The 21,039-nt window shown below is 43.2% G+C and overlaps 2 protein-coding genes across 10 annotated transcripts; both read left to right on the top strand.

Annotated features, from left to right (window-relative positions):
• On the top strand, positions 1–5,369 carry cdca4 (cell division cycle associated 4). 8 transcript variants are annotated; one of them, XM_053434027.1, is made up of 4 exons: positions 1–437; positions 3,514–3,528; positions 3,691–3,828; positions 4,145–5,369. In XM_053434027.1, the coding sequence occupies exon 4, from the start codon at positions 4,154–4,156 to the stop codon at positions 5,075–5,077; it is 924 nt and encodes a 307-aa protein (XP_053290002.1). In that variant the 5' UTR covers positions 1–437; positions 3,514–3,528; positions 3,691–3,828; positions 4,145–4,153; the 3' UTR covers positions 5,078–5,369. The 8 variants fall into 8 exon arrangements, with proteins under 8 accessions (XP_053290002.1, XP_053289997.1, XP_053290001.1 ...); XM_053434024.1 differs by lacking the exon at positions 1–437 and adding an exon at positions 915–3,411; XM_053434022.1 differs by lacking the exon at positions 3,514–3,528.
• Positions 5,370–9,909: 4,540 nt separating this feature from the next.
• Positions 9,910–14,323, top strand: si:dkey-177p2.6 (uncharacterized protein LOC568712 homolog). Of its 2 annotated transcripts, none has more exons than XM_053435156.1 (2): positions 9,910–10,099; positions 11,587–14,323. In XM_053435156.1, the coding sequence occupies exon 2, from the start codon at positions 11,591–11,593 to the stop codon at positions 12,344–12,346; it is 756 nt and encodes a 251-aa protein (XP_053291131.1). In that variant the 5' UTR covers positions 9,910–10,099; positions 11,587–11,590; the 3' UTR covers positions 12,347–14,323. The 2 variants fall into 2 exon arrangements, with proteins under 2 accessions (XP_053291131.1, XP_053291130.1); XM_053435155.1 differs by having other exon boundaries at positions 9,910–10,116.
• Positions 14,324–21,039: the final 6,716 nt, after the last annotated feature.

The raw sequence follows: 21,039 nt of genomic DNA, 5'->3' as shown, positions 1-21,039 counted from the left end.
TTGTATAAACAAGTAGTATTACAGTGTAAAAATACTCAGTTAAAAGTAAATGTTCTGTGAGAAGTAGTGAGGATTTTTTTTGTGTGTGTGTAAAAGTCCCGAAGCTCCATGTTAGAAACACTCTGTAACATCCTCCACGATTTCAGCCATTTTCTGTGAGCTCGCGAGCGGACCGCAGGTTTCCACTTGTCCGTCGGATGTGCGCGGAGCAGGCAGGAATCATTAGGGAGGAATCCCGGGCATATGGCTGCTGGTGTCGGCTCCCCTCCCCCCTCAGAGCCGTCCCTCCTGCCGTCCGCTCCGCAGCAGCAGCAGGACACAGCAGCCACTTCAGTTTCTGGAGCCGTGGCATGAATGATCTCATCTGAACCTGATCTCCGCTTTCCCTGCCGTCGACCCTGCGAGCGCGACGGGACCCGAATCCCGCAAAACACGAGGTGAGTGCGGCCACACGACGCGTCCGCCGCTCCTCCCGCGGGCGGCGGACGGTGGTTTTTGGGGGAACTTACGGAGACGAGCCGCGGAGAAAACTCTTGTTTTTAGGCTCGACAGGGAGGAAGGACCGCGGAGGATGGGTGGCGGTGGAGGAGGAGGTGGGAGGGCGCCTCTTTGGGCTAATTAGCCTGCTAGCATGGGATGTTTTTAACAAGCGAGGGCAGCGGGAGGAATTAACCGAAGTGAACCGGCTGCCGGACGTCGGCTCGCCCCGCCGAGGCGCCGGTTTCCCCGTTTCAGGGAGCACGTTCAGCCCGGTGAGCCAGCGGCGGCTCGTAGCCATGCTAGCCGGCTAGCTGTTAGCTACTAGCGCAAAATGGCCTCATTGTCGCTCGGCGGCTCCGATGCTGAAAAGACAAAGCATGCGGCAGTCACGGCCAGCAGCCCCGGGCCGAGCCTCCCCGGGCCCCGGCCTCACTCCCCCGGCCACACCGCCCACCACACACACACGTCGTTACCGGAGGAAGGACCCGGGTTTACCCGAGCCGCCGTGTTTTTGGGCTGAATTGTTAATTTAGCCCGGCTAGCTGTGGAAGTGCTGGTTTTCAGTGCAGTGGGGGATGGGTCATGCTAGCAGCCATTGACGTAAAGCGAGGCTCCTAGCATGGAACAGGACAAGTGTTGGGTTCAAATCCCACAACTCTGGATCCAGCACATAAACATCTGTATTCTCTTGTTTATCAGTGGAACATCTGGTTGTGTGTGAACTCCACCACCTTCCTCTGCCCACACGCGATCCCTCGCTTCCTGGTATCTGAAGTTCTCAGTTCACAGCAGCAACGTGAGGTTCAGATGAAGGATGAGTTTAATGAGCAGGAAACTTCCATCACTGCAGTTCAGCGTCTGGAGCTTGAGTAGGACAAGTTGTATAAATACACAGACAAAGTACTATTACAGCTTGTAATGTTTAATGGAACTTGCTGAGGTTTTTTCTTTTCTTCACTTGCTGGTTTTTATTGTTATTTCAGGTTATTGGTGTTTTTGTTATTGACATTTTGTTCATTTGAATGTCTCCATCAGTTTTGGGAATTTGCTGTAAATTATTCTTAATTCGTTTGCGGAATGCAGAGCTGCAACTAACGCTTGTCATTTTTTAATCCTTTTCCTTATTGAGCGGCTTGTAGATGATTATTTTGATTTCACGTTAGTCTGTAAAATGTCCCGTGAATCATGGGGACGTCCCAGGGATCAAGGTGATAGACTCAGACGTCAGAAACCCACAAATATTCAGTTATTAATGGTAAATACATAAAAGGTCAAAGTAAAACACACAGAAGCAACAACTCATCTCGTGTTAGAGCCTGGAACTTTATCACATGACAGTTTTTCTTAATATTTTGTATTAAAAAACAAGAAAAACACATGTACGTATTAATAAACAGAATAAAGAAGCAGTATCTGTGTAATTTTGGAATATTAATGTCCTTCCACATAGTTGGAGTAGCAGTGTGTTCATTACAGGAGTTGTATGATGTAACACTCATCTCCTACAGATGTTTGATGGCAGCGATCCAAATAAAAAGCCATTTTGAGTCGTATTTCTTACAATAAAGATAATTTAAAAACACTGGCCAATAATCTGTAGATTTATGGTATTTAGAAGTAACTTCCAGTTTTTGAGATTTAACCCCATAATTCTGAAATATCGGGGGTGTTCAGAAGCATTGATCAATATACCTGTCAAACAAATCTCATGTCCACAACCTGTTTTCTCTTGTGTGTGTGTGTGCAGTGTGTGTTCTCTCAGGATGTCGCTCTTCCTGCTGCTTTCATATCACACTTTCTACCAGTTGTTTTTCCTTCAGGGAGATAGTGCTCTCTAGTGACTCTTATTTAACAGGGACCAGCACCACACGCACAACACAAGAAGACGACACATGTCCATTTTCAATTTGTTCTCTCACTCTTTTGTATTGTAGATGTCCCGGCACCTTCATAAATGACTTTTTTTCCCCTATTCTGTCCACTGTCAGGAAATGTAATTCTATGCAAGCGAGGACTCAGAGACCTCCCGACTCCCAAGTGTCCGTTAGATACTCCTCCCTTGACTCGGTATGGATTGTGACTTGTTGAAAATGTGCTGCTGATTTAGATCAAATCATCTGATCAGTCAGGTGAAGACAGTAATTTAATCCTTCTCTCTCATTCAGAGAACTCTAGTGTCTAGTGTGTTCCTAATAATCAGGAACCTGTTGTGTAAATGTTTTAAGAATATGGTTTTTGTTTTCTGGCCATGAACTCTTAAATGTGTTAATTTTAACATGCTTTCGATTTATTGGCGTTTGTCTGGTGTCATGAGATAAAAAAATTGAAAGAAAAACAAATTTCCTCATTGTTGGTTTGCAGATGATTTGTGACATTAACCTCAGTGTCGAGTGTATTTAGTTTCTTCCTGGTTTCCACAGACGTTTGGATGGTTTTTTTTGTGAAACTGTTAACAACTCTTTTATTTATTTTTCTACTTTTGTAAACCCAGCTGCTTTTAGAGTCCCAACATGTGTGACAGATATCTTCATTGTACCTTTTTGATGACACTTTTTGTGATTTGTCTTTCAAATCTATCAGCAAAAGAAAGTGGAGTCCCTCAGGTTGCCCGCCCGGCCCACAGGTTTTACACTGAGGCCCGTCTCCCAGTTTCACGTGCATCCCGTTTATGTTGGGAGTCCGAGGGCTTTTACCGCTAGCACGAGTGTTGTTGTGTTCCTGTAAGACATCTCTGTGTGTGTGTGTGTGTGTGCGCCGTGGTGTGTAACGAGGAAGTTGACTCCGCTTTTCTTCCCCTCCTCAGTGAAGAGAAAGTGAAAATCTCGTTCTACTAGTTTTCCGAAGCTCGGTGTGTGTGTGTGTGAGTGTGTGTAGACCTGGAAACCTGATCTCCCTTGTACATATTAGCGGTTCACGGTGGTACAATGTATTGTGAGTATTTTGAATGCTATTTATTTTTCATATTTTCCCCTTTACCCCCTTTTTAAAAGCACTTTATTGATTAGGATCTCTTTTTGATTTTCTTGATCACAGGTGGCAGTGGAGAGAGTGAGTGCACTGATCATGTAACCTGAGTGCTGTGTTCTTGTTTTCTGACAAAGGTCTCTCTGGTCTGTGCTTACTTTGATGCAGCGTCCGTCTTTAGTTGGTAACCATGCTATTTTCGGTGGCTCAGTGGTCTGTTAAAAGTGTGGTTGTTCCGCCCAGCAGGAGTCTTGCTTCAGACTGGCCTAAAATGGGCAGAACTGGTGCTGAACAAAAGCTGCTTGTCGCTCGTACAAAAGTACTTGAAGCGTTGCAGCCGGGACCGAGCTGCGTTGCTATTGCCTGTGCCTCTCAACAGGAAAGGTATAGCAAACTTTAAGCAAAAAACAACTACAACAAACAATGTACTGTTTACTGTAGTTTACAAAACCTGTAGAGCTTATTTAGACAGTCACAGCTGCTGATGAGCAGATTGTAGAGCTAGCTCCCTGACGTCCACACACACATAGCCTCATCACATCACACATTGACATCATTAATCACATGGTACTTATCTCTTTCACTCTGACCCTAGCTAGTGAAATTCAGTACATTTAATGTGTTTTTCAGTGTGATCAATTTGTCGCTGAGTGTCCTGGTTGTGTGTCTGACTTGTGCTTCTGTCTCCTCACATCATCAGAGAGACAACATGTTCCCAAAGGGCACCAAGCGCAAGTTCTCCGACCCCGGGGAGGAGCCAGTCTCCAGCGCCGACCAGAGCCAGGCGGCCTCGTCTGCAGCGGCGGTCCGGACGCTGACGTCCTCGTACAGCCTGCAGCGGCAGTCCCTCCTCGACATGTCGCTCATCAAGCTGCAGCTCTGCCACATGCTGGTGGAGCCCAACCTGTGCCGCTCGGTGCTCATCGCCAACACGGTGCGGCAAATCCAGGAGGAGATGACCCAGGACGGCACCTGGCAGATAATGACCCAGGCCCTGGCAGCCGCCCAGTGTCCGGCCGACCGCCTGGTGGCCACGGAGGTGCTGTGCCGGCAGACCGACGCAGCAGCGCAGGCCGGCCAGAGCCCCAAGCCCTTCTCAGTGGTGGGGCTGGAGGAGGGCTACCACGCAGAGGAGGTGGTGATGGAGGGAGACGTGGAGACAGAGGTCACCATGTCCACCTTGTCGCCAGTCTCCCCTCAGCTGTCCTCTGCCTCTTACCTGGCCGGCCCCTTTGGCATGGGGCCCTGCTGGGAGGAGGAAGACGACGACGGTGAGTGCGAGGAGGACGAAGAGGAGGACAGCGAGGAGTGTGTGTCTGAGGGAGAGGAGGGGGACCGGGACACCCTGAACGCAGACTCCAGGACAGGGGAGCAGGTTTTTGGGACTTTTGAGATCAAGCACCCGGCGCCGCCCCCTGACCCGGCGCTCGAGGAACTGTTTTCCGACGTGGACCCGTCCTACTATGACCTCGACACGGTGCTCACAGGCATGCAGAGCTCCCCCAAGATGGGGCCTTACGACCTGCTGGAGAGCCTTTCCTCTCACGGGCCCACGGCCCTGAGCTCCAGCTCGAGCTGCAGGTCAGACCTGAACGAACTGGACCACATCATGGAGATCATAGTGGGGTCCTGAAACCGAACATTCCTCCGGCCTGTACCGATCCCACAGACTCTTAACAGACTATGCACATTACACGTGCATGTTCTGTAGGTGGTGTTGCTACACACAGACTTTGTTGGGGGGGGGGGGGGACAAATTGGGAACGTAACAGCAAGCCAAGTAGAATTGGGGACCGGCTGTTGGAGACGTAGTCAGTCTCCTCTGGGGCCTTCGTCTTTTACTGAACAAAACAAAACAATTGGCGCTTGAGGAGGTGAGGGTGAAATCAATACATTTGGGGATTCACATGCCGCCCCCCCCCCCCCCCCCCCCCCCGGCCTGTGGGAGACGCTGTTAGTTTCCTACTCTGTCGAGGAAATCCAAAACTCTGCAGCACCTGTGAGAGGGCAAAGATAATTACCTATACCATGATGCATTCTTATTTACGTATTTTCCATGTTTACGTCTGTCAGTCATTCTGTCATACTAGCTCCGCCCTCTGGTCGTACTCTCTGCCATTTTGTCCATTTCTATTTATTGTTACATGGACTGAGGAACAATTCATCACACTACACGCATCAGAAACCAGAACAAATTGTAAATCCAAATCTATGAATCAATGCATATTTTCCTAAAGATTTGAGCAATTATGAATGGAATATATGTATATGTACGTATGTGTATATAGAAATATATTTTTTTGCATTATACAGCTGGGGGATTTTGCAAGTATCATTTGATATTATTATTATTTTGTTTCCCTCCCAGGATTTTTAAAATTTTAATGTAGCCAGACTCGAGACAGTGTCTTCCCGTGGTTTGGTATAACAAGTCAACTGCAGCAGGTGTCATGGTCACACTTTATAGGCGCTGTTCTTTCATTTCCTCTAAAGCTTTACGCGGGGCAGGGGACTGACCGGCCGCCGGCCACCAGGCGCCAGCGGCCATTGGTTTGTTTCTGGTGAGTTCTACACGAGTCAGTGGACGAATGGACGTTGGTTTCCTGCCCTTTTCCTTTTTCTTCACAGATCTAATAACAATAATAATAGCAGCTTTTTTTCTGAAGCGCTTTGGAGAAACCCCGGATGATAACTGCATCAAGAAGCCATATTTCTTTCTCTCATTTGTTAGAACTACAACAGATGAAGAATTCTTTGTGTTAACCCATCTAATTTATTGTTTTATTTATTGTATTTATTATATCTAGGTACAGACATGCCATATTGACGTCATTGGCCCGATGAAATTATATTTATCCAAATTTCGCCCTCCGCTTTCAATGCAGTACCTATTTATTCCTCACATTTTTTTTTTATTAGTAATAACAACAACCGGGTTTCTATTCAAATCACTATGCAGCTCTGTCATACGTGTTTCAAAATGATTGTATACGACTCAAATGTCCTTTAATTCCTTTATGCAAACAGTTGCCTTTCTCCTAAAGATGTGGAAAATCAAATGCATTTTTCAAAATTGTTCCTTATCGTGATGAAGAGATTAACTCAGGCAAACAAAATGTATTGAATAAAATACAGTATTACGACACGCTTAATACCTTACCGCAACACTCCTGAAGGATGTCACTCTGGTCTGAATGGGAGCTAGAACTTCAAAGACTAATTACCGTTGTAAAATGTATGCATTTTTTTATATTAAGGAAAAAACATTGTAGCATCTTTGTAAATATTTTTTATAATAAAAGGTGCAACTATAGACTGTGTGGTGTGATTTGAATCTGCAAATAATCTGTGTGAGCTTCGAGAACTAAAGCCGATGATATACTTTTGTCTCCAAAATACGCAAATCAATGAGTTAACTCACCTTAAAACACTCTGGTCGATAAAACCTCTCATACGTACTGTACAAGTACTGAAGTGCGTTTATTGAAGGTTGTGTTTCCAGGGTTTTCTCTCCTTCACCTAATCTTCAGTTATGAGGAAGTGTGAGTTAATTTGTGACCCAACTCTTCCTTCATATCTGTCGTACTCAAAAAGCATTAAACCTGCAGAACCATTTTAGAAATGGGTCACAAATATGAACTGAAATTTTAAATTTTGAGTTCTTTTCCTGAACCAATTGTAGATCTGGTTTGTAAATCATGACATTTCAACATGCAGGTATACACGTTTGAAATAAGTAGTGGGGAAGGAAGTACTCACACATTTTACTTGTGAGTATTTTATTTTCAACCAAACTGTTGGTTTTGAATGTGACAAACGGTCGAGTGGACTTCAGATCTGTAGTTCTTGATAAGCACCTGAAGGCACCACGAGAGCAGCAGCCTGGTGCTACTCATTAACCCTGAAGAGCTTTCTACACACAGTCGTCCTCCTGACAAACAGACAATACTCGTACTATGAGCAGAGCATGTTCTTATTATAATAAGAAGGTAATTGCTTCCAGACATGTCAGAAGTTAAGAAACACGCCCACTGGAACATCACATGGTGGAACAGTCGTGTTCCTAGTGCACATTTTAAAAACCCTGCCCGATTCTCTGCATCACATCCACCCGGTTTCCTCCGGTGCTGCTTCTTCAAACTCTACCGTCTCTTCCTCGGAGTCTTTTCCCTCCGGCTGCCGTTTTGCTGACTCACCAAGAGGCCATTAATCTTTAACTACAGTCTAACCAGGACCAGGCGGCCGGCCAACATGCAGAGCAAACCACAACTTTATGCACAAATACCTTTTTGACTGATTCAGACAAGAGGTTATGAGAAAATGATTTCATTGCGACATGTTAGAGAACATGGAGAGCCTCTCTCTGCTGGCCTGCACCGGGCCATTCATTATTAAGAGCATGTTTCAAATGGGTTTAGTGTTGCTGCGCTGTGAACAGGTTGTGTGTGCGCACACATCCCCCCCACAGACAATAGTCCCGTTCGGTGGAATCCATTGTGACTCTTGCATATCTAATGCAGAATCTCACGGTCCAGCGTCAACACGTGAGGGAGCAGGAGGACAAAGGTCTCAGTGCAGCCGAGGGACGACTCGCTCTCAGGAGTTGGACATCAGTGCAACACACATGTTAGAGGGACGACTCAAATCCAACTGATCTGGGACTGAACACACAGCTGTGGACATGAAGCTGGCCTGGAAATATTGAAATATAATAAAACATTTGTTTGATCAATATAATGATGCTAGTGATCACAACAATAGTTCCTTTTTAAATGGATGAATTCATGTAAATTATATCCACTGCGTCATACATTCATCATTCTCGCCAGAATTGTCAATCTTGTGAAAAACCATGAAAACTCCGACAGGACGTTATAATTCAGTTAATCAGAAAATGCAGTTTACTGTTGTTATCAGTGTCTTATTGAGACTATTGTCTTAATCAGGTTAATATCAGTTAAACCTGTTTGTCTGATTGACTGTTCAGGTAATCAGGATTCACTCAGTGGGAGTTAACAGAGAAACATTTCTGTGGTGATGGTAAACACAACACAACTTTGAGTTTCTCTCTACACAACAGACAAGTTACTCATTATTTCTGATGAATTTCCTCAGTGAGCGATCGATTGCTCTGAATGAGACGTGACACAAGTTAGAATCCAGCTCTACAATGACACATCAAAGTGATGATAGCCTGTAATATTGTGAAGCTAATAATTAATTGATGCTACTAACAACCTGTGTCTCCAGAATGACTCTCTGCAGTCAAACATCGACACAACAATCATTTAGTTATTTGTTCTAATGTGAGAAATATTTGAAAACGTGTAGTTTTCTAGATTCAAGTTTATTGATTATGTAATTCCATATCTGTAAAACAAAGAGTGTAAAGAAATGTGTTTATCGGGTACTGCTTGTACAAAGAGTTAAAAGACAATACAGCAGTTTTCAAGACAAAGATCAAGTTAAAATTATGCAAACGATAAAATACATATATAATTTATCTGTATTTTTCACTTTTGGCACATTTAGTATCTTCTGTGTTTTGTTTTTCAGTGTGTATTTGAGTTGTGTTCCTGTGTACGTGTGTAACTGTCGGTCAAAAGCTGAACGTTTTACTTTCTGTTGAGGTGAAGAGGAAAGAAGAAGTTCGAGTCTGTGGCAGGTTCAAGAGGAAGAGGCCGAAAAACTGTGAATGAACAGTTTCCTTATATGGTCACTGCCTTCCCCCGCTCCTCCGTCACATCCGGCCCTCTGAGTCATCTGTCTCTTTAAAACGCTGCGTTCAGGGACTCACTGACACTTCAGTGATGTTGTATTAAAGCCTGAACGTATTTGAAAAACACGAGGATTCAAACACATTTCCCTCGGAATTTCTGCTTAGTTCAAAATCGCTTTGGTACTGAGATTATATTTACCTTACTTAACTTGAGTATTTCTATTTCCTGCTGCTCTATATCTATTTCTCCAAACTCAAGGGGTAAATATTACACATTTGAATCCACTATTTACATCACTAAGATATACGTTTCTCTTTAGATCATGGTTTAGCATGCAAAACAGAAATCAGGTTATAAAATATGAAGCACAGTTAAAGACTAAACCAGACGGATAGACAGACAGACATATATATATAACCGGTCTCTCTCTGGTGGTGATATTCTCTGCATTGTGTCTAAAAAATGGATGACCAGGACTTGTTCTTTTCTTGACACAGGACTTTTATTTCTGTTCAGAGCAAAAGAACAGAAAACATTCGTCATTCGGTCACATGCCGGTCTCAGCCAGATCCAGAACATTCTGGTGAAAGCTGTTCTTTCCGGGACGCCCTTGAACGCAGCGGCCGCACATTCGCTGCCCCGTGAGAGGCGGGGGCGGAGGCTTGATCAGCGTCAGAATCCACCAATCAACGGCGGCCCAGCACTCAGGCCCGCCCCCTCGATGTGTACAGTACATTCCTCTCAGAGACGAAACGAAGTCACACGAAGAGAAGACGAGACGGAGAGTACACGACACCGTGTACTTTATCATGATTCTACTTTACTATACTCCATACATGAGGATTTTATATACGAAGATTTTATATACGAGGATACTTTAGACCCGAGGATACTTCCTGAGGATATTTACACATCAGGATACTTTACATCTGAAGGTACTTTACACCTGAAGGTACTATACACATGATAATACTTTACACATGAAGGTGCTTTACACATTATACTACTTTACAAATGAGAATTTTACACATGTTGGTACTTTATATCTGAGAAAACTTTACAGCTGAATATACCTTACATCTGATGATACTTTGCATCGGAAGGTACTTTACACCTGAAGGTACTATACACATGAAAACACTTCACACATGATAATACTTTACAGCTGATGATACTTTACAGCTGATGATACTTTACATCTGAGTATACTATGATAATACTTCCCACATGAAGATATTTACACATGATACTTTACACCTGAGGATATTTTACATCTCAGGATAATTTACAGTTGATGATACTTTACATCTGAGGATACTTTAAAGCTGATGATACTTTACAGCTGATGATACTTTACATCTGAGTATACTATGATAATACTTCCCACATGAAGATATTTACACATGATACTTTACACCTGAGGATATTTTAAATCTCATGATAATTTACAGTTGATGATACTTTACATCTGAGTATACTATACACATGATAATACTTCCCACATGAAGATATTTACACATAATACTTTACACCTGAGGATATTTTACATCTCAGGATAATTTACAGTTGATGATACTTTACATCTGAGGATACTTTAAAGCTGATGATACTTTACAGCTAATTATACTTTATATCTGAGTATACTATACACATGATCATCATTTTCTATTGATACTTTGCACCTGAGGATATTTTACACCTGAAGATACGTTACACCTAATAATACTTTACACCTTATTCTCATTTTATTATCATCTGAAAACTAGTTTCTCCTCCTGGAGCTTTACTCTGAGCTGAAGTCTGTTACAGGCGTCAGGGGTCGCTCTGATGGGTCCTGAGTACAATAACTAATATTGTAATTAAGTTTATATATAAGTAAGAGTTGAATTATTATCTTATTGTTTCATTGGAAAGGCTGTAAACTGAAGGACTGAGTTTGTTCTTCATACATTTGAATGTGTCGTGATATTTAATCACAGCTTGATGCTGCTCACGTGAGAAACTGTCATTAAAAGGGTTTGATTGTGTTTGTCATGAGTAAAGTGTGTGAGACACGGATGTGTCATAGATGAGTAAAGTCAGTCTTTGTCTGAATGTGACTCAGAGCAGCTCAGACCTCACACCCACCTTCGAAACCTCTGTGTCATATGAATATCTGTGAGAAACTGTACTTTAATGTTAGTACTTGGTTGGTTAGTATTTAATGTGACATGTATTTTAACTTTTCATTTATGTATTTTGCATTTAAGTTGTGTGAAATAAACTAAACTAAAACTAATCTTAAGTTGAGCTGATGTTTCTCTTCTGATCAGGTTCAAATGAGTCAGTTCAATATGAAGTGAAGTTGTGGTATCAGCTGCTTTACATCAGTCTTCATATGATGTTTGATCTCATTCTAACTGATGGACTCTCTCTGATGAAGGTCCATGTTGGGTCGTGGCGTGAAGAGGAAGTGGAGCTGCCTGGAGGAGCTGGAGGTGGAGATGGTCCCGGCTGCAGTGACGGAGGAGAAGGAGCAGCGTGGGGAGGTGGAGCACTTTGTGGCGCCGTCCAGATCCGAGATGAACCACCTGCAGCAGCGGCAGCGGGTGCTCGGCCTCTGTCTGGAGAAGCTGCAGCGGTACCAGGTCGGGATGGAGCTCAGCCTGCGCCGCTCGGTGCTGCTCATCAACACGCTGCGGCAGATCCAGGAGGACATGCAGAGCGACGGGGCTGGAGCCGGCAGCCCGGACGCTCCCCTCCACGGTGTCCACCCTGACTCCCGTCTTCTCAGGGAGGACACCAGGGAGGACGGGCCGGTCACATGCCCGGGGTGTGAAGAGGGGGACAGGGACGACCTGCCTCTGTCTCCACCGCTGTCCCCTGAGTTCTCCTCTCAGGAGGCAAACACCTCGATGGACCAGCAGAAACCCCCGCCCGCCTCCACGATCAGTGCTGTTAGTGATGCAGTCAACGCCATGGGCTACCTCAGCGACCTCACCCTGGACGACATCTTTGAGGACATTGACACGTCAATGTATGAGACTTCAGATCTGCCTCCTGTGTGGTCGACCAGCTCCTTGTGGCCCGTCAGCGTCTCACTATGGGCGGACGAGGACCAGAAAGTGCGCTCGCCAGGCCACGGCTCACCGGGGAGCCTGAATGAGCTGGACCACATCATGGAGATCCTGGTGAAGTGTTGACCACCAGGAGGAAGTCCTGGACGTTTACGACAGTTGATCGATCAAGGCTTCTCAGACACTGATGTGAGGGTCGATGATGGTCCATTCAAGGCTCCATTGGACATTTTACATGAAAATGAGTTTTAAACTTCAGCTTTAAAACACGTTGCACTGTTTTTGTGGCGTCAAACTGGAGAAACAGACATTCAGGTGGAAAATCCAGACAAACAAGAGAATCTTCTGCTTTCCTCTGTTTTACACTTTCTTCTGATATTTTATTGACCAAATTATGAATCAGTTATTTAAGAAAATACTCTATAATTGTCACTTTACAGCAGCAGACAGAAGGTCCGGCTTCAGGAGGTGTTTTGAGAAATCTGTGAAAAAGGAATATTGCAGCACCCGGGAGGGAAGTGATGTAACGTCGGCTTGAAGCCATTTGACAGTGTTACATGTCAACAGTTGTTTATTAATTGAAATCCCTTCAATTACTTGAAGAGGGTGTGCTTCAGCCGGACGGGGGGGGGGTGCAAAGGCCCGGGTTTCCCTTCGGCTCGGGGACTTGAACGCACCGTGTAGGATCTTTAAAGCAGAAACAAGCCTCTACTCAAACCAACGAACGCCACGCCCACGTCCAATCACAAGAGGAGCTGGACTATATTATTATTTATGAATGAAAAGCCACATCAGATTTTATTTGTGCATTTGTCGTTTGTACGGGTGCGACTGTAACTTATCGTCTACGCTGCATGACGGCGGCCATTTTGCTTTTGGTGACCCCTCCTGTGGCACCGATCGGGACGAACTGTACAAGTAACATCCACGTGAACAGCGTCTCCTCATCGGCAGCTGGTGTTCACATCCAAACATGTATTTCAAATGTTGCTTCTGACCGAGGACACGACCTCGACATGTCTCAGAATTGTAAATAACAACAGATGCCTGTGTCTTTTTATGGCCTTGGTCATGTGAATTTCTACTGTTAAATGTTTTCATATGTTTTTCTACCTGAAACTCACGTCTAAGAGATAAAGAGATCAGATGCTCGACCTTCACTTCCTGTGGTTTACTCCTGTTCTACCTCCGTGTCTCCGTGGACCTGGACTCCTCTGTGACTCCGTGTTACTGGTGGACACAAGCTACAGCTGTTTATCTCATTGTTTGTGAACTGGGCTGATAATCCAACGCCACGCTGGACGACCAAAGCAATCCGTCCTCGTCTTCGTCTCTGGTCTCATGTCCACAATGTGCCTTACTACTGGTTTTTGTATTATTTGTGTTGGGCCGTTTGTGGCCGTTTGGGCTCGAGCCTCATTGATAAAACAACCGGAGAACAGTGGGGGGGGGGGGGGGGTGTTATGTAAACGCAGCGAGCCTCTGAACCGTCATTGTTTCCTGCCTCTTCTCGGCCCTTTTGTTTTTTCGCCTCGCTCGCTGCACACGGCCGGCGTATGAGCTTAACACATCCTGACAGGCTGACAGTGAACTAGCTGAGGGAGGAGGTGGCAGCCCGGGCCAGGAGGGGGAAATAAGCAGTGGTGGAGGAGGAGGAGGAGGTGGGAGGAAGAGGAGGAGGAGGCGGAGGGGGTGGAGGCTTGCGTCACTCGCTCGGTGGGAGGAGTTTCAAACTTGTTTTGCCCCGACTCGGACCAGGGTCCAATCAGGGGAGGCGTGGGAGGAGCCGGCTGCTGCCTCAACAACAACTTGTTTTTCGCTCCTGATGCACAGACAGTGTTTGGATCAGCTGGATTTCAACCTGCTGGTTTTTATCCCACTTATATAATCTATCAGACAGAAAGAATCGAAACCAACAGGAAGCTATGAAGAGTTATTTATAATTGTGTGGGTCTTTAAAGCACAAGCTGTGTGTTTTTCACGATGATGTACATGTAACTGAAGGATTCTGGGTAATGAAAGGATAATTAATAATGTATTGTATTTTTCTGTGGAATATTTTATAGATTTTATTCAATGATACAGTAAAAGAAAATGAATTCACGGTGTGAGTCGTTATTCCATTTACGCAACAACACTCTGAACTGGTTTGTGTCATTTGTCGGGTCAAAGATATTAAAGACAAACAATAAAACTAATAATTACACGTCTGATATTCCAGCAAACCTCTGAAAACATATAAAAACATGCCTGTGCAGCAGCCATGCATAAACAATGAGGTGCTCTGTTGTTTTCTGCCCTGAGTGTTGACTCACAGGCAAACATTCCTCTCAGGCTCCAGAAAAATCCTGCCTTTTCTGGAAGGCTTAACATCGGACCAAACCTGATGCTGCTTTCAAACCTGCACGTTCTCCTGAAATCATCCAGATGGGCTGAATGTGAGAAGTGTCAGCCCCCTTGGAACATGTCAGGGTGAGTCCATGTGAGAAAACAGCAGGACAATGTGTGTCCACGAGAAACTGGAGGAAGAAGAGGAGCCGTTCACGTAGAAGACGAAGACGTCAACTTGGAGAGACGAGGAGATTCCAGAGATTTTCTGGAGAAGAGATAAAAAGCCAGTGGCCTCAAAGTATCGAACAAACACGACCAATCACTTTATTAAGTCCGTATAAATTGCTCGGCCGTTTTCAGACACGACCTGTGGGTAAAATCCAGAGATCTGGCTATGAAAGTTTACCCAGAGGAGGAGGTGGGATGTTTCAGTTTAATATTTAATTGTAGCCGGCTCCTGCCCTCTGGTCTGAGATTACCAACCCAAGCTTTAACCTCTGACAGCTTCATTTCATCTGCTGCAACGTGGGAATGTGAAAAGAACACGGAGGCTGTAAACTAAACGTGTTGTATTTATGCTTTTAAACAAAACCTCAACTCCACTTTAAATAAATCTGAATAATAATGAGCATTTTTTTCATAAAATCATCTGAATGGCTTTTAAACATGGACACGTGGTTTGTAAATGACAAAAAAGAAACATCAGACATTAAAATCTACAATTTAGAGCTAATGATGTTTAATGGTTAGTGCGTGATGAGGTCAGAGCTTTTGTTCAGACTACGAGTGAATGTTCGTGAATTCATTTTTCTATATTCCTTCATCGTGTGGACGCATCATTCAACATGTAAAACCTGAGAGGTCCGTCCAGGCAGGGTGCAGCCTGCGAGTCTCAGCTCAGGGCAACAACCAGCCCTTTGTCGTGTTCTTCTCATGCACAACAGAGGAGTCAAAGGAAAGCAGAGGCTGCCCCCTGCAGGAGGTTTCGAGTAAAGACAGGAGCGTGCTGGTGGTGAGCGTGACTGTGCAGATTCAGAACTTGTGTGCTGTGTTGTTTGTTGATGTTGTGTAGTTGTGTCTCTGCAGCTGCATCACCAGGAGCCGGAGTCCGGTGCAGGGAATCTGATCTGATCACATCCTGCAGAAATAAAACCCACAGGTTGTTCCAGTGAGTTAACGAGGTTCCTCCCACAGTCACTTAGTTCACTGGAAACTGTCCCAGTGCAGGAAAGTGTTGAGAGAGAAGCTGAATCTCGTGTTTCACCTTCTCCTCTGCTGCAGATCTGCAGCTGCATGTAAAGCTCTACTGAAAAAGAACCAATGGGAAAACGCTCTGTGACCAAAAAACTGATATTATCTGCAAAATGCTCTCAAATGTTTAAAGTGCAAATTATCAAACTATGAACCTGATGCAATTCAGAAGATGCTCTGGGGGCGGTTTGGCCTTTTGAACTCTAGTTACTTGTGTTGTCAGAAAAGCACTGAGATGTCACTAAATGGAAATAATCTAATAAAATACCATTTAATGTAATTTACTGTCTGTAATTAGTCTAATTAGCAACAACACAAAGCTTCCCACATGGCTGCTCCACGGAAAACTCAATTAACGGAAGCTCCACGGAGACTCAATCAGGCCTTTCACTGTTTACTGTGTGTTTACATGTTGGTTGGTTTAACAAACTGAAAAGATAAACACTGTAAAGAAGGAAAAGACACATATCAGATACAAGCTCCAGGACACAGGGAGAGATTTACACCCATCATCACTGGTTACTCTTCACATGTAGAGATAGAACCACAGATCAAAATGAGAACGAATGAGTTTTACTGCATTTCCTCTGTGTTCATCTGTGAGATTCAGACAGATAGATAGAGAGATAGACGGAGAGATAGAGAGATAGATGGAGAGATAGAGTGATAGATAGACCTATAGAGCGAGAGATAGATGGAGAGATAGAGAGATAGAGAGATAGATAGACAGATAGATAGAGAGACAGAGAGATAGAGAGATAGATAGACCTATAGAGCGAGAGATAGATGGAGAGATAGAGAGATAGAGAGATAGATAGACAGATAGATAGAGAGACAGATAGACGGAGAGATAGAGAGATAGATACACAGATAGATAGAGAGATAGACGGAGAGATAGAGAGATAGATAGACAGATAGATAGAGAGACAGACGGAGAGATAGAGAGATAGATGGAGAGATAGAGAGATAGACAGATAGATAGACAGATAGATAGAGAGTTAGACGGAGAGATAGATAGATAGATAGATATATAGATAGATCGATAGATAGATAGATAGATATATAGACAGATAGATAGATAGATAGATAGAGAGTTAGACGGAGAGATAGATAGATAGATAGATATATAGATAGATCGATAGATAGATAGATAGATATATAGACAGATAGATAGATAGATAGATAGAGAGTTAGACGGAGAGATAGATAGATAGATAGATAGATATATAGATAGATCGATAGATAGATAGATAGATATATAGACAGATAGATAGATAGATAGATAGACAGATAGAGAGATAGATAGATAGATAGATGGAGAGATAGAGAGATAGAGAGATAGATAGATAGATAGATAGATAGATAGATAGACGGAGAGATAGATAGATAGATAGATAGATAGAGAGATAGACAGAGAGATAGATAGATAGATAGACAGACAGACAGACAGACAGACAGACAGACAGACAGACAGACAGACAGATAGATAGATAGACAGAGAGATAGAGAGATAGAGAGATAGATAGACAGATCTGATTCTACAGAAGCAGAGTTACAGTTGATGTCAGTGAGATGAGTTCAGGGAGTGGCTTCACATGAGGAGGAGCAACACGTGCACGTCTGCACACAACCACTGCTACAGCTTCCACTTAACATGAGAGGAGAGCATCAGTCTATCTATCATCTATCACTCTATCTATCTATCTCTCTCTCCATCTAACTATCTATCTCTCTATCTATCTATCATCTTTCCCTCCATCTATCTATCTGTCCATCTCCCTCAGAGGACGCAGCACTCAGTGAAGGTGAACCTGAAGCTGTGGTGACCCTATGAATCCTGTGGAGCCTCAGTCTGGTGGTTTAATGTTTCTCTGCTGGCAGACGTTGGTTTTCTGCAGCGCAGTAAAACCAGTGTTTGGCTCAGGAAGCCTCCGTCCACCAGGATGACTCAGCAAAAACTCACAGAACAACAAGGGAGAGCTGCTGCAAAACAGTGGGAAGGACGGAGGGACGGATACAGCAGCACTGGTCAATGAGCACCCTGTCGTAGTACTAGTACTAGTCAGTGTGCTGTGTATATTACTTATTCATAGAATAAACAATAACCTTTATAAAGAATCTGCTACTATGTTAGTATTTCAATTGTTTGGCCTTGAAAATAGTATAAACAGATCCATTTGTCCAATAAACACAGAGGATTCATGATCACAAACAATAAAAATAAAAATAATCTAAATGTAAAAAGACAAACATTGAATCCTTTAAATTAAGAAGCTGGAACAAATGATTTAATCAAAATTATTTAATTGAGAAATATTTTTATGGAATTATCTGACCAATAAATACATTTTCTGGTGATTGGCTAATTGATTAATTGTCAATCGCTCCAGGACTAATTCACTAATTAGTTTTTTAATTCTCCACAACTTCCTCCTAAAATGTGAAGTTTTATGTGTTTTTTTTAGTTACTGTAGAAATAAAGTTTATTCAACACTTTTCCTTAATGTAAACAGACGATTTTTAAAGCAAAAGATAAATAAAGATGTCAAAAAGTAGAAAAAGGTTGAATTTTAAACTGGAGAGAGTTAAACATCATGTATGTGTAAGTGACTTCCTGTCCTGTGACTGTGGGTAATTCCTCTCCTGATGAAGGCCGAGGCAGGAATGTGTCCGACAGGCTGAAGAACACATTCCTGTTTGTGCCATGATCTGTAAGTGATTTACAAGCTGCTCTCAGATCAGTGCAGATTCCAGCGCAGGTCCGAGAACTGACCCAAACCCCCCCGCTCACGTAGAAACCAATTGGAAGCGGCTTCATTCATTCTTCACAGGGAGACAAGTTATCTGCTGGTATGTTGTTGAGACCTGCTGACCGACTGGAGGACGGACAGATGGACAGATGGACAGATGGACAGAGGGACAGACGGACAGATGGACAGATGGACTGACGGACAGATGGACAAATGGACTGACGGACAGATGGACGGACCGGATGATGGGATGGATTGCAGCGCGGCGTTCTTGCAGAGGCCGCGACCCCTCGACCACGTGGACCCGCTAATTGAAAAGGGGAAACACGGGGGAAGTTGGAGGTCAATTTGAAAAACAAAACTCGTTGTACAGAGAAACAAATTAAAAGATGGAAAATCATGGAAAGAACTCGTGGAAACATTTAGAAAAAAAAAAACTATTTTGGCAAAACAAACAAACCAAACATCCTTGACAACAAACCAACACCAAACTTTACCACATGAGTATTTCTGCACAAAGATCTTAATGTTATTGGACTTTGGAATCAACACTGAAGATCATGTGTCATCAGATATTATAGTAAAACCCAGTCTGGTGTGAAAATATCTGAGATATTGTGGAATCCGCTCGATTTCGTGTCCTCGGCGAGAAGGGAATTCACAAAGTTATCACTGCTGAAAGATTCCCAATGAAAAGTTGGAACAATCCTGGGTCCCATGGTTAAATAATGGATTAATAAAATGATTAAGATGATTAACTGCCTGAATTAATTTCAAATTCTAGAAAACTAATATTATTTGTGTTTTTGGCTGTCATACAGATGCTAAATTAAGTGGAGATTGTAAACAGCATTTACAGTAGATATAAAATTAAGGTATGAGGCAAATTAGCGACATTAGGCATAATGGGGCATAACCTTAATTTAACAAATTTTCCAGTCTCTTGTATGTAGATTGTTGTTGCTTTTGATTGAAATTGAATAACAACAAATGTTTCTGTACAATCATTGCTGGTCCATTATCAGAGTATTTAAAATACAGCTTAATACTTCAAAATATATTTGCTGCACAGTCCCAAGGGGCTAGTATGTATTTTCCACTTCGACCACTAGATGGAGGCAGAGTGCTTCCAAAACCTTCCTTGGTATGTGTAGTATTTGCACCATCAGGCACATTCGTCACAATATCAAACATTAATCTGAACGCACTGGTGGAAAATATCTCACTAAAATGTTCGGTTCACGATGACGTGAGAAAAGCAGGAAACTCGATCATACGTGATCAATAGATCATCAAACTGTTGATAATTAACTTCATTATTTTATTAATAATATTTCATCTCAAGGTTGTTTCCCACATTTCAGTTGTTTTATAAATAAATGAGTCGAAGCGTTGCAGGATTTCAGAATATAAAAACTTATGTTCTGTGGTTTTCACGTGATAAATTGTTGTTGTTGTTGTTGTTGTTGTTGATGATGATGATGATGATGATGATTGTGAGTCTTGTCTGAAAACGAATTAAAGTCCAGAAACAAGAGCGACACTGTGGCCGAGCGGCCGGCGGTGGAATCTAATTTTCTCTCAAATGAATTATAATTAAAGCTGCAGAGGTAATTAGAGGTCGTCCGTGTGGTCGTCACATGATGAGCAGCAGATTTTAAACTGTGATCACCTTCATCACTGATTGTAGTTACACACCTGCAGGTCAACAATATCAATTCACTGCAACACAATTCATCGAGCTGCCACTGGGATGATGGGAATCGAACCCTACTTGACTATGAGCCAAACCCAACCTGAATTCAACCTTAACTTAAACCTTAACCTTCACACAACATAAAACTAATACTTAACCTTAACCTTAACTTAACCCTAACCCTAATCCGGACCTTCTCCTGAACCTAAGCACACAAACACTAAGAGCAACATTTTATTAGTATCTCTGCAGCAACAACACAGAACATGAGACACACAAAGCAACACAAACACACACTTTCAGACCCTGATAGTTTGACTCCAGGTCAATGCAGCTCAGATGTTGTGAAGGGACAGAAGGTTTCCTGAACACGTCCTCTTCTGTCCAGCTTCCATGGAGAATGAAATGATGCTCGATGCATGAAGACAGAATTCCGATGCTGCCGAGAAGAAAGCGTGACACCACGTTCGCTGTTACACAACTCACTACAACTGGAATGTTTAACACAACTAATTCGCTTCGGTGAACTCGACAAAACCTCAAAGCCGGGACGTGAACACATCTCCAGTTATTACGATGGAGGAGATAACTGAAGAGAAAATCAGGATTTCAAGCCGTTTGTGCGTCTGCTTTTCAAACGCTTTTCAACAAACCCACTAACAAACAGGAACTTTGTCCTTTAACACAACTTTGTGCTGCAAAATAATGTGTCGCATGTCAAAGACGAAATAAAAGAATTAATCGAAAGTCTCAACATGTTTGTTTTAGACACATTATCCGGTTGCTTCTCT

The sequence above is a fragment of the Pleuronectes platessa genome, chromosome 11 (assembly GCF_947347685.1).
Source record: "Pleuronectes platessa chromosome 11, fPlePla1.1, whole genome shotgun sequence".
NCBI classification, from domain to species: domain Eukaryota; kingdom Metazoa; phylum Chordata; class Actinopteri; order Pleuronectiformes; family Pleuronectidae; genus Pleuronectes; species Pleuronectes platessa.
This window is presented reverse-complemented; position numbering and strand designations above follow the sequence as displayed.